Source organism: Suricata suricatta, chromosome 13, assembly GCF_006229205.1.
Source record: "Suricata suricatta isolate VVHF042 chromosome 13, meerkat_22Aug2017_6uvM2_HiC, whole genome shotgun sequence".
Lineage (NCBI taxonomy): Eukaryota > Metazoa > Chordata > Mammalia > Carnivora > Herpestidae > Suricata > Suricata suricatta.
In genome coordinates, this window is record NC_043712.1 from 82,166,028 (window position 1) to 82,177,885 (window position 11,858).

At 48.4% G+C, this 11,858-nt stretch overlaps 1 protein-coding gene across 2 annotated transcripts in view; it reads left to right on the top strand.

Annotated features, from left to right (window-relative positions):
* The window catches only part of SMARCA2 (SWI/SNF related, matrix associated, actin dependent regulator of chromatin, subfamily a, member 2), a 135,424-nt gene that overhangs the window by 41,387 nt on the left and 82,179 nt on the right, over positions 1-11,858 (top strand). For both annotated transcript variants that reach the window (XM_029920627.1, XM_029920628.1), the window contains exons 15-18: positions 3,177-3,284; positions 3,867-3,953; positions 7,539-7,585; positions 9,789-9,955. In XM_029920627.1, the coding sequence (XP_029776487.1) occupies positions 3,177-3,284; positions 3,867-3,953; positions 7,539-7,585; positions 9,789-9,955 (409 nt within the window). The remainder of the gene's footprint in view (positions 1-3,176; positions 3,285-3,866; positions 3,954-7,538; positions 7,586-9,788; positions 9,956-11,858) is intronic.

An 11,858-nucleotide genomic window follows, 5' to 3' on the forward strand; every position in this document is an offset into this window, starting at 1 on the left:
GAACATAAGCGTAGGTAGACAATACGAAGAAGGCAGTCCGGCCTTTTTTGCTCTTGGTGTGGGTTTGTTTCTTCTTTTCAATTTTTTTTTCTTATGTCTTTATTTTGAGAGACAGAGAGCGAGCTGGGGAGGGGCAGAGAGAGAGGGAGACACAGAATCTGAGTCAGGCTCCAGGCTCCAAGCTGTCAGCACAGAGCCTGATGCGGGGCTCGAACCCATGAACCATGAGATCACGACCTGAGCCGAAGTCGGACATCCAACCGACTGAACCACCCAGGCGCACCTGGGGTGGGTTTTTATCAACTACATCATAGGGTAATTGGGCTGGAATTGGCAAAAAAAAAAAAAATTAGATGTCATCAAATTGGCCCCTTGAGATAAATCAGCTGCCTTTAACATTGATGGCCATACCCTAAAAGCTACATGTATCTGGATATTAAAGCTAGAGCCTCCGTATAATTCATAAACAAACCTGTGGGCACGTCTCCCTGAGAAGGGGCTGCCTTCAGAAACACTTAGTAACCACTTCTCTGTGGGAAATGAAAGGGGAACTTGACTCTGGCTGATAGATACGGTGATTAGGGAAGAAATATATATATATAAAATATAAATTTCTAAGTTTATTTATTTTGAGAGAGACAGTATGAGAAGGGGAGGGACAGAAAGATAGGGAGAGAGAAAATCCTAAGCAGGCTCCACACGATCAGCTATAGAGCCAGAGGCGGCGCTCGAACCCATGAACCTGTGACCCGAGCTGAAACTGAGAGTCAGATGATTAACCAGCTGAGCCACCCAGGCACCACTGGGGAAGATATTTTTTGAATTCTTTTTTGAAAGACAGAGAGAAACAGAGTTCGAGTGGGGAAGTGGGCAGAGAAGAGGGAGACACAGAAAGAATCGAAAGCAGGCTCCAGACTCTGAGTTGTCAGCACAAAGCCTGACGTGGGGCTCAAACTCATGAACCACGAGACCATGACCTGAGCTGAAGTCAGACATTAACCAACTAAGCCACCCAGGTGCCCTGATATGTTTTAAAATCCTTAAGGTAGAATAGGATTTAGAACAGAGGCACAAAGAGTGATCTCCACCCCAACCCCAGGCCTGGAGAAAAGTATAAAGTCAAACAAAATAGCTTGGAGTTAGTTGCCTGCGCAGGTGCAGGGAGCAGACATCAGACACCGTTGTGAAGCTTACGACAGTGATTTCGATCATGCGTATCAGAGACCAGCTCTGGTACCCACTAAGGGTGCAAGGAGTGGGGGTGAGGGAGACTTCCCCTTCTTAGAGCAGCTGTTGGTTCCTTGGGATGGGCTCACTTCTCTGCTGACCTGACTGCCACAGGGGTACTTGGTGTCCCTGTCGGCATCCTGTCATCATTAAGTGCCTCCCACTTCCCAAAGCCCCTCCCCTCCAGCGCTTAGCGGCAGCTAACTGGTGGGAAGGGAGTTGAGGCATCTGTCCCTGGATCTGTACCTAACGCACTTTGAAGCCAGCAGGGGCCATCCCTTCTGGCAGAGTAGCCTCGGTGGCGGTGAACATCGGGATCCCTGACGGTCTCCTTGGTCATCCTTAGCATAGAGCTGGGAAGAGTGGCCTCTGGGTCCAGTCCTAACTGTACCATTAAATGCCCCCGTCATTTTGAGCCGGACTGTCAACTTCTCTGATGCTCAGGTTCTGTATAAACTGCAGACCCAAGACGTAACCCTCTCCTAGAGCTCTAGTATTATGAAATAAGAGAAGGCACAGAGCGCCCTTCGCACAGGGCCAGGTCCAGAGAAAGAGCTCAGTGATAGCAGCCCTTGGTGCCATCCCGACGCCCCTAACCTGCTGCGGTCTGAAGCCGTCTGGTGCTGCTCTCCGTCCTGAACAAATTTCACCCACAGCGAACAGCTCTTGAAAAAGTCAACGTGCTGTGGAAACAGTGCAGGGTCAGGTGTCGGAAACAGAGAGCCTGGAGTAAGTCCATTCTTATTTATGAAACTTGAACTCGAATTTCAATTTATAAACTTGCAATTTTGGTTTTTCCTCTCTGGCTGGGAAGGTCATTCCAAATGAAACGCGTATGGTAGGTCGCTTGCCTTTCTTAACTTTGCTGCAAACGCGCCGCCCTTCTCCAGTCTTAGTGGGTGCATCAAAACAGGTGGCGAGAGGCTATGGTGCTGACGGAGGGAACTTCTGAAACAACCACTGGATGAATATTCAGCTTCTCTTCATCTGTGACCTCCTCGCCCTAGCCCTCAGAGCTGAAACTAACCTGATCGTTTTTAATCAGTTTATTAAACATTAAGCAGCTTGCTGATTGACTTTTAATCACATGCTGCAGATTTCTAGGCATTTATTTGACGTTTATTATGAAAATGGCACATTGGTATTCTGGGGATTTTTTTTAATAAAGAAAAATAATACTAAGAAAGAATCAAGGCAGATTTTATGCATTAAGAACGTGCTAGAAGTATTGCAGGTGCGTGTTAAGTCAAGGGCGTGAATTCCCTCCAACTGTTTTAAATTGGGTTTTTTGCAACCGTCCAACTAGAGGCACACAGGCTTTGCTTTCTTTAGAAGGTCATAAAGTTGCATCCAATTTTGGATTAATTCCTCTTCCCCCCCGCCCCCCGCCCACCTGCTGTCCTCACACTCTCTCTTCTCTGAAAAGCAGAGATTAACGGTAGTCAACCTAGGGCTGTTACAGATCTCGCTTTTGGACCAGTACTGGGTTCGCTACGTATGACCATTAAAAAAATATCTTACAGAGAACATCTTCGCATATCGGCCAGTCGCTGTTTTTCTGTTCATATGAGAGGGGGTGTAGCCAGGAAGCAGAAGAAATACTAAGAAAAAACTCTATATCGGACATTTTTGAATTTGAACATTTTGCAAGGCCCTCCGCCCCTTACCCTCTCTTTCTCAAATATGGAACAAGTCCAGAAATTTCAGAAAACATGAGCCGAGGCTCGATTACCTACGTTTGGAAGGTCCCTCCATCATAATGGTCCCTTTAGCAGTGATGAGTGTGGTCTCCCCCTCCCCCCACTCCGGTCCTGCCCTATGCTCTCTGACTCCAAGAAGGGGAAACAGAGGCACTTGCAGGGTTCCAGGAGCGCCGCCGCGCCTCAGCAGCCTTCTGAGGACAGGCACCTCCTCCTGCACTCACCTACGTGCTGTTCCTTCTCACCCAGGTTGAATATGTGATCAAGTGTGACATGTCAGCGCTGCAGAAGATTCTGTATCGCCACATGCAAGCCAAAGGGATCCTCCTCACAGATGGTTCTGAGAAAGATAAGAAGGTGCGTCACAGGAGATAACGCCACTCAAGGTGTCGTTTTCTGTCTTCTCGCGTCAGACCCCGGAGGCGTCCCTGCCCATGCTAATTTGGTAAAGCATACTGCGGAGCCTTCTCTTCGGCTCTCGGTGTAGCCAAAGGAAATCTCTTAACCTCTTAATTGCAAACCCCACTGGGGCAGGGAGAACAGGGTGTGTTCATCCCACCAAAATAGTGTTCAGCTCTGCTCACGTCGCTTCTGCGGGGACTGTATTCTGCCTAAGCATGGGGAGGCATCTTAGGGGGTTTAAAATCCGGTGCCGTTCCCTGGGCATCTGGTCTGTCTTCTCTCTTGAGGCTCCTGGGGAATAGACAGGTCACAAAGCCATCAGCTCAACAGAATTCCCTCCTGGCGGGTAAGTTAGTCCCAAGGAAGATGTTTTATGTAACCTGGGAACAGCTCTCTGACAGGAGCTTTGGACCCCAAGGGGCATGGGTTACTGAGAAGACCCTATGGTCCTTTCTGTAAAAGCCTACTTTTTTAAAGAACAGGGGGAGTATCTGATCCATTACTCATTTGTTCTGTCTTTATTCCACTCGTCCTCAGGGGAAAGGAGGCGCCAAGACACTTATGAACACTATTATGCAGTTGAGAAAAATCTGCAACCACCCATATATGTTCCAACACATCGAGGTGAGTCCGCGCGCTCTGTGTCGAGTTGGATCCCGGTCACGTGTCCTACGAATGCGACTCCTACAAGAAGGCAGGCGGGCAGGCAGACAAGAAGGAAGGAAAAGGGTTAAAACCTGTGTGGAGGCTTGCAGGGACGTGTTCCGGAGGCTCGGCAAGCAGAGTTAACAAACACGAGTCTTCTGGCTATGGATTCTCACTGGCACCAAGCACTTGAGCATCTGGAATTTTATAACCAAGGGTTTAAAGTAGTGAGAAAATATTGTAAGCTCTGGCTCATTAAGTGGGTTTGGGTAAGGGCTGTGAATTGCCTTGTTAGGGTAGGAGCTGTGAAATTGAAGGTAATGATGAATACAGCCGGCTTCCTCCAAAGGATGCTGTGAAAAAAATATTAAAATAACGTATTTATACCTGTTGAAGAGGAAGACGTTCTCGAAATACGGTCTTTGTGGAAGACGCTGACTCTGGTCTGCTGCTGTGAACTGTATGTTCTTTTCTTTTCTGGCTCCTATCACGACATTGTAAATTCCAGCTTTTATTTGACGCCAGAGCTATTTTCAGGGGTGAGGACATTTTCCACCCTGTTCACTGCGTGCAAATAAGTTTCCTAAATTGACAGAACTTCACCCCAGTGGGAACAATTGACCTGAGCAGGAAGGAAAAGGAGACAAACTACAGTCTCCATTTTTCAGTGCTGCTGCTGCTGACGCGCGCGGGCCCGGTGGCAGTTACACGCCCGGGCAGCGCCTGCTTTTCCACGGCACGTGAGCAGGTGCGCCAGGGAGCAAGCCACCGCAGGCCTCCAGTACCTGCCCCCGTTCGTTAGAAAAAGGAAATAAATCGAAGGTTCTAGGAAATGAGAAATTTAATAATTACAGTATAAAATTCGAGTTGAAATACTCCTGACTTTGAAATCATCTTGACTTTGACGATTCGTTTTTTTTTCTCCCTTCCATTTGGTCATCACACTTGTCCGATAAGAGTACTTACTGTACATCCCGTACCTGTCCTGGAGCCCTGTCCCAGCCGTCCTGACACTGCTGTCCCCACTGCTCATGGGGCAGAGAAGCGGTAGACTCACAAGTCCTAGATCCAAGTAAAACGACAACAGCAGCAGTACTAAGAAAAACAAAAATAAAAACAAAACACAACAACAACAACAACCAGAAAACACAAAGAAGGAAAGGTGTCCCACCCTCAAGGCGCAGCTGTTTCGCCACAGAGTGAAGGAGCATCTAGTGCATTCCACGAGGCACAAGGCCACGTCCCAGGCCACTTTGTAGCCTCAGCATCTCCAGGCTTCGCTTGCTCGACCTGCCGTCCCATGCGGGCAGATTGATTTTAGGACCAGCAGAGGCTCAACTTAAAAAAAAAAATAAATAAAAGATTGGAAGCATCTTATAAATTGACAGTAACACCGCACAGATCAAAGGTGTCAAGGAATTAGTGGTGGATCTCCATTGGTCTGTGATGGGGGCAGGGAGCCAAAAAAAATGGCTGCATGGTACAGGTGACTTGGGGTCCTGTCGGGCTAACCCATCACCCACCACCCCGTTTTGCCCCCCAAACAATTTTAAGGTATTTATTCCCATGCGTAGAGGGATTTGAGGGCTTACAGGTTATGAAAATTAGGTGTTGATCTTCTCTCATTTTGGTTCTCTTGCAACAATTAGCCTTTGAAATATACTAAGTCGTGTCAGGAAGGGGGATGATGGCTTCTGCCCCCAAGCTTTTCCGTCTGGAGAACCTGGGGAGGGGATCCTAGGAGCTAAGTTTAAGTTACGTGCCCTCCAATGCTTGCATATTTATATTGAAAAAAATTATTTATTTTGAGGGGGAGGGAGACAGAGCCTGGGTAGGGGAGGGGCAGAGAGAGAGGGGGAGAGAGAGAGAGAGGTTCCCAAGCAGGCACCGCCATGTCAGCTGGGAGCCCAATGCAGGGCTCAATCCCATGAGCCACCGCGATCATGACCTGAGCCGAGACCAAGAGTCAGAAGGTCAACCACCTGAGCCACCCAGGCGCCCCTTTACATTTTAAATAGCACTTGGTACAGAAACAGACTTTGTTTTACAACTTTTTTTTAACATCAAAACTTCCAGAAGCATCTTCCTAGAAAGGAGGCCCACAGTTTTGGCAAATACAGCACGGCTACGGCCCAGAGTCGGTGCATGCATTTCGCCTTTGTGTTGTTTGCCCCACAGCCTTTGTTCATACGAAATCGTACCAGAAGTCCAGCCTCTTGGGCACACCGTTTCCCCAGGGCACCCGCAAGCCATGGAAATGAAAACCAGCCCTTTTTAAAAAAATGTGTATTTTATTTTTGAGGAGGGGTAGAGGGGCAGAGAGAGAGGGAGACCAAGAGTCTGAATCAGCACAGAGCCTGATGCAGGGCTTGAACCCATGAACCGCGAGATCAGCCAAGCTGAAGTTGGATGCTTAACCGACCGAGCCACCCAGGCGCCCCAAAAACCAGCATTTTTAAAACGCTGCTGATCCCTAAACTTGCCATCATGCCCTGACACACCATCTCTGTGGTTTTCACAGCCCCGCTTGGAGGTAGGGATGGAACCCAAAGATCTAGCAAGGGGTGGCTGCCCATGGCCCATGTGGTTCCTGGAGTCACAGCAGGATTTTTGGCCTTCGTCCATTGGTGTTGATTCTGCCCCCAGGCAGCGGGGCAGCATTCCGAGGGGCTGTGCCCACCAGTGACAGTGAGGGTGTTTGCAAGGGGAGCCCGCAGGAGAGGAGGCAATCCCCTTGGAGGAGAAGCTCTGTGGGTCGGGGGAGGAAAGGAAGCAGGGAAGCGTGACAGCTGGTGGCTAATGGGAAGGTGTGACATGCTTCCCTTCCCCACAGATGGTCTCCCTTCCCATAAAGCAGGAATGGAAACATCACATGGAGAAGAGTCATTTATTTCTTCTGCGGGATCAGCAAGGAGGGAATTATGTGATTAAGCATTTCAAAATTCAGTGTAACATTCCACCATTCTTATTTCAAATTTAGAATTCTGTGCTTTGAAAATGGAAGCCAGACGCCCGAGAGAACAGTGTACATTTCGGGCCTTGTCTGTAACAGAGGGAAAAACAAGAGCACAGTGCGGGGGGCTTTGGGGTGTCCGTCCCGTCAGGTGTCTGAGACGGTGCCCCTGTTACGTATCTGCGGTGTGTGTATGTGCGCGTCCGAATCCTGATTTGCGCATATTAGGCTCTTCCTCTAGTCTAGACCTAAGCTCCTCGGGGATAGATACGCAGTTCTTTCTGCATCCGCCGTACCTACCTGGCTCAGCCCTAGATCCGTAAACGCTTAATCACTGTTTGATGAGGAAACTAACTCCATCATCTCAGTAGGAGACTCTCGAGATTTGCAGAAACTCCCAGGACATGTTTGCGGCAGAACAAAACTGTATTCAAAGACCCGGGGTTTCTAGTTCATCGTCTAACCAGGATTTTCTTACTTATTTATTATTTTGTTTGACCGTACTCTAGAAACAAATTGAATGACCTCACTACAAGAGTCATTATTAAGTTATTAACTTACATAGCTGGGGGTTTATTTTAATCATTGTTTTCTCCTCTCTCTTTTTAAAGGAATCCTTTGCTGAGCACCTGGGCTATTCAAATGGGGTCATCAATGGGTAAATCTTAAAACTTATTTTTCTCTTCCAAAAAGTAGTTAGTTGGTCATACGCACACGTTTCCCTCCACAGTGTCTCCCCTCACACACGTACATGCTGTCAGCCCCTCAGCCCCTCGCCCCTCAGCGGAGGGGACATGACCCCAGCATTGTCTTTACTGGCATAAACTCCTCCGTGCCTCGAGCAGGTGGCTCTGCCAAGGACACAGATCTCATTGAATAGACTTAATGGCATGACGTGTCCTAAAAATGTTGTAGAAGCTCCAAAACATTGTTACTTATGACCAGGAGTGCACCTCGGGCCGCACGGAGAACTTACCATCTTAAAGTTCAAGTTGACGTTTAACACGGACGTGCGTGAGAGGAAATGTCCCGTCCGCTGTAAATACGGATGACTTTACGGTAACTTGTCAAAGTGTGGCCCGTATGAGAAATGTTTGTTTCTTGCTTGTGCGTTAGCAGCAGACACAGAAGACAGGCGTACCTGATGACAGCAAAGGGAGCCTTGCCTTAACAGGTAGCCCCTGTCTCGCACCGGGAAAAATGATTATGAGGACGTAGGGGCCGTTCTCGGGTCCCGAAGGCAGATGGTGTCACTGGGCTAAGAACCCGAGATGGGGACCCATCCGGAACCGGTGCCTCCGGGCTCTCCTGCTCACCTCCCTTTCCCCGGGTCCTAAGGTCACTCCCGGGGCCATCAGATGACCGGCCCGGCTGCATACTGAAAACGTGGCCACGGGAGATGTCGGAGCAGGGAGGTGCCCGTGGGGAAGACACACGCTTGAAAACGCGTCTGTTAGAGGCGGTACACACCGGGTCACGGGATCAGCTCCCGGATGACACCCTTCAGTGTAGGCCGCACATGCACCGACATGTGTTCCCAGCCACATCAGCCCTACGATTATGTTTTCATAATTTAACACACGCCTGTTGACAAAGAGAGAAGCGTTTATAATGGAGGAGGAAAGACCCTGGCTTAGGTCATGAAAACGGTGACCCGTTTTGATTTGAACTTCGGTGCCAGCCAGGCCCCCTGCCCCTCCCTGGGCTGTCCTTACACAGTGTGCAGCAGCGTCTTCTAAGAAGATGCAGTAGATCACACCACTCCTCTGTTTAAATGCGGTCAGTGGCTTTCCGCTGGCCTGAAGCTAACAACCCAGTGCCGCTAAGAGACCCCCAGCGTCTGTCCCCAGCCCGCCCTGCCGCCTCTCGGCCCTTGTCTCCACACGTCTCCTGACTTGTGTTCACGTCCTCAGACTCGCCGTCCTGCTTTAGTCCACGGGACCTGTGCACACACTCTTCCGTCTTTCTGGAATCTCTTCCTCTCCACTCCCAAGCCGCCATTCTCCCCCCGCCTCCCCTTTGGCTCGTTTTCTGAGGTTTTAGCTTAAACCATTCTCTCTTCAGCAAGCTCACCTCTGACACTGCCTCAGAGCCCGCAAATTTTTTTCTGTAAAGGGCCAGACCTCAAATAGATTGGCCTTTCTGGGTCAAAAAGTGTCCGTCTCAACTTTGCCCACTGTGGCATGAAAGCAGCCATAGACAAAACAGGAATGAGTGAGCCTGACCGTGCCCCAATAAAACTCTATTTACGAAAACAGGCCGCGGGCCAGGGCCGAAATTTTGCCAAACCCTGCTCTACTTCAAAGACGTCACGTGTTGCTCTGCATTGTCTCATAGCAGCCTGCGATTTTTCTTTTTGGTACTGATCACAATGTGCAGGTAGCCATTTTGAAGGCAGGGCTTCTGTGTTCTCATGGGGCAGGTAGTAGATGCTCAGTAAAGATTTGGAGCAATCTTAAGTGCCCTGAATTATTAATTTTATGTGCCTGCTCAGTAGCAGTGTAAGGAAATACACCATATCCATGTATGTGTGTATAAGAGAGAGGGGAAGAGGGAGAGAGAACTCAGAGACAGAGACAGAAAGAATTAGAACGTGAAAGGATATCCTCTTCTTTCCAGAATCTGCCATCGTACTGGCATCTGTAATGTACTCTTTATGAGTTTCGTGCAGAAATACTTTCTTTTCTCATGTGCGTACCCCCATCGCCCTCGAGTCGAAAGTCCTTCCTTCATCCATTCATTCCACAGTCACTGTACTGAATGTCCACTTCGCACGAGGCAGGGCCTGAAGACCAGCAGTGCTGGATCCTTAAGGAGACAGCTGTAACACCGTCTTCTCGTTCTGCCTCCTTCGGGTCCAGGGCTGAGCTGTACCGAGCCTCGGGGAAGTTTGAGCTGCTCGATCGGATTCTGCCCAAACTGAGGGCCACCAATCACCGCGTGCTGCTGTTCTGCCAGATGACGTCGCTCATGACCATCATGGAGGACTACTTTGCTTTTCGGAACTTCCTCTACCTTCGCCTGGACGGTGAGTGCCCAAGGGGCGCGGCTCAGGAGCCACACCTGGCGGGAGTGGGGGTGAGGGCACCGAGGTCCCACTCCCCGCCAGTGGGAGGGGTGAGGTTGTTGAAGAGTGAACGAGAGCCGTGGGCACCGCTCTCCCAGGGAGCAATTTCTACATCCTCCGGCTTTTCCAAAATACACTGAAATCATCTGCACGGCTGTTTATCTCCAGACCAGACGAGCCAGTAATGCAGGCGGACTTGGAGGCATTTTACAAGTACCACCAGCAACTAAATGAAACTAAACTAAGATTTAAAAACCGTCTCTGCCGTTGGGATTGCCTGTTACCTACACACCGTACAAATAATCTGATAAACCGTTAGCTTTTTCTGATGAAGCTTTTTTTTTTAAGTTTATTTTATTTATTTATTTTTTTTGGAGGGGGAAAGGACAGAGGGAGAGAGAATCCCATACAGGCTCCACACTGTCAGCGCAGAGCCCAACATGGGGCTTGAACCCACGAACAGTGAGGTCATGACCTGAGCCGAAATCAAGAGTCAGGAGTTTAACGGACTTAGCCACCCAGGCACCCGTGTTGAGTTATTTAAAGAGATAAAGGCTATGTCTCCTCTTTTCAGTAACAATGAAATTCTTCATTTAAGGTAATATTGAATTATCATTAAGGCTTCGTTTAAAAAAAGCTTCTTTCTTTTTCCTTTTTTAATGTCTTTATTTTATTTTTAGAGAGAGACAGCATGAGCGGGAGAGGGGCAGAGAGAGAGGAAGACACAGAATGTTAAGCAGGCGCCAGGCTCTGAGCTGTCAGCACAGAGCCCGATGCGGGGCTCGAACCCACAGACTGTGAGATCATGACCTGAGCTGAAGTCGGATGCTTCACTGACTGAGCCACCCAGGCGCCCCGTGCTTTCTTTTTTTAAAAAAAAGAACATGGCTACATGCTGCATGAACACACAGGGCCCCACTGTGTCTTGGATTTTGCAGACTATGTGTGAAATATTTGCCCAATTTACCTGGTAGGTCAAGTTCTAAAAAAATAGTAAGAAAATACAAATGGAAGGAAATATGAATTTGGAAAAATTTCCTAAATTACTGTATGACTTTTGCTACCAGCCCTAGTATTGTAGAGATGAAGGACATCAAAATTTCCCATACTATGCTGAGGGATAACAGTTTTGAATGCTGGTATGTAGATTCGAATCGGAGCTAATTTACAGCCCGGGTGGTGTGGAATCCTGGATACAGAATAGTACAGTATTGCTAATATCAGTTTTTATCTCGTGCAATCTTCAAGTTTTGTTAAATAGGAAATTTAAAAGTTTATGTTATATTAAGAGGTTTTGTATCCCCCTTTTGTTCTTAATATTTTAATTTATTTTTGATAGAGGGGGAGAGAGGGAGAGACAGAGAGAGAGCAGGGGAGGGGCAGAGAGAGAGGGAGACACAGAATCTGAAGCAGGCTCCAGGTCTGAGCTGTCAGCACAGAACCCGATGTGGGGCTCGAACTCACGAACTGTGAGATGATGACCTGGGCTGAAGTCGGACGCTCAACTGCCTGAACCACCCAGGTGCCCTGGTTTTGTTCCCCCTTTTGCCAAAAATTAGCTAGAACTGTATATACGCCAATCTCAGACTTGCCACACGTTGTCTTTTAGGTTTTTAAATGAATTCTCTTTATGGTCTACCTCTTAGGATATTATTAAATTTTAAGTTAATTATAACTAAGAGAGACTTGAGTTCTGGTTTTTTTTTTTTAAGTTTATTTATTTATTTTGAAAGAGAGAGAGAGCCTCGAGCAGGCTCTGCATTGTCAGCACAGAGGCCAACGCAGGGCTCGAACTCACGAACCGTGAGATCATGACCTGAGCTGAAGCCGGGTGCTCAACTGACTGAGCCCCCCCCCCCCCCCC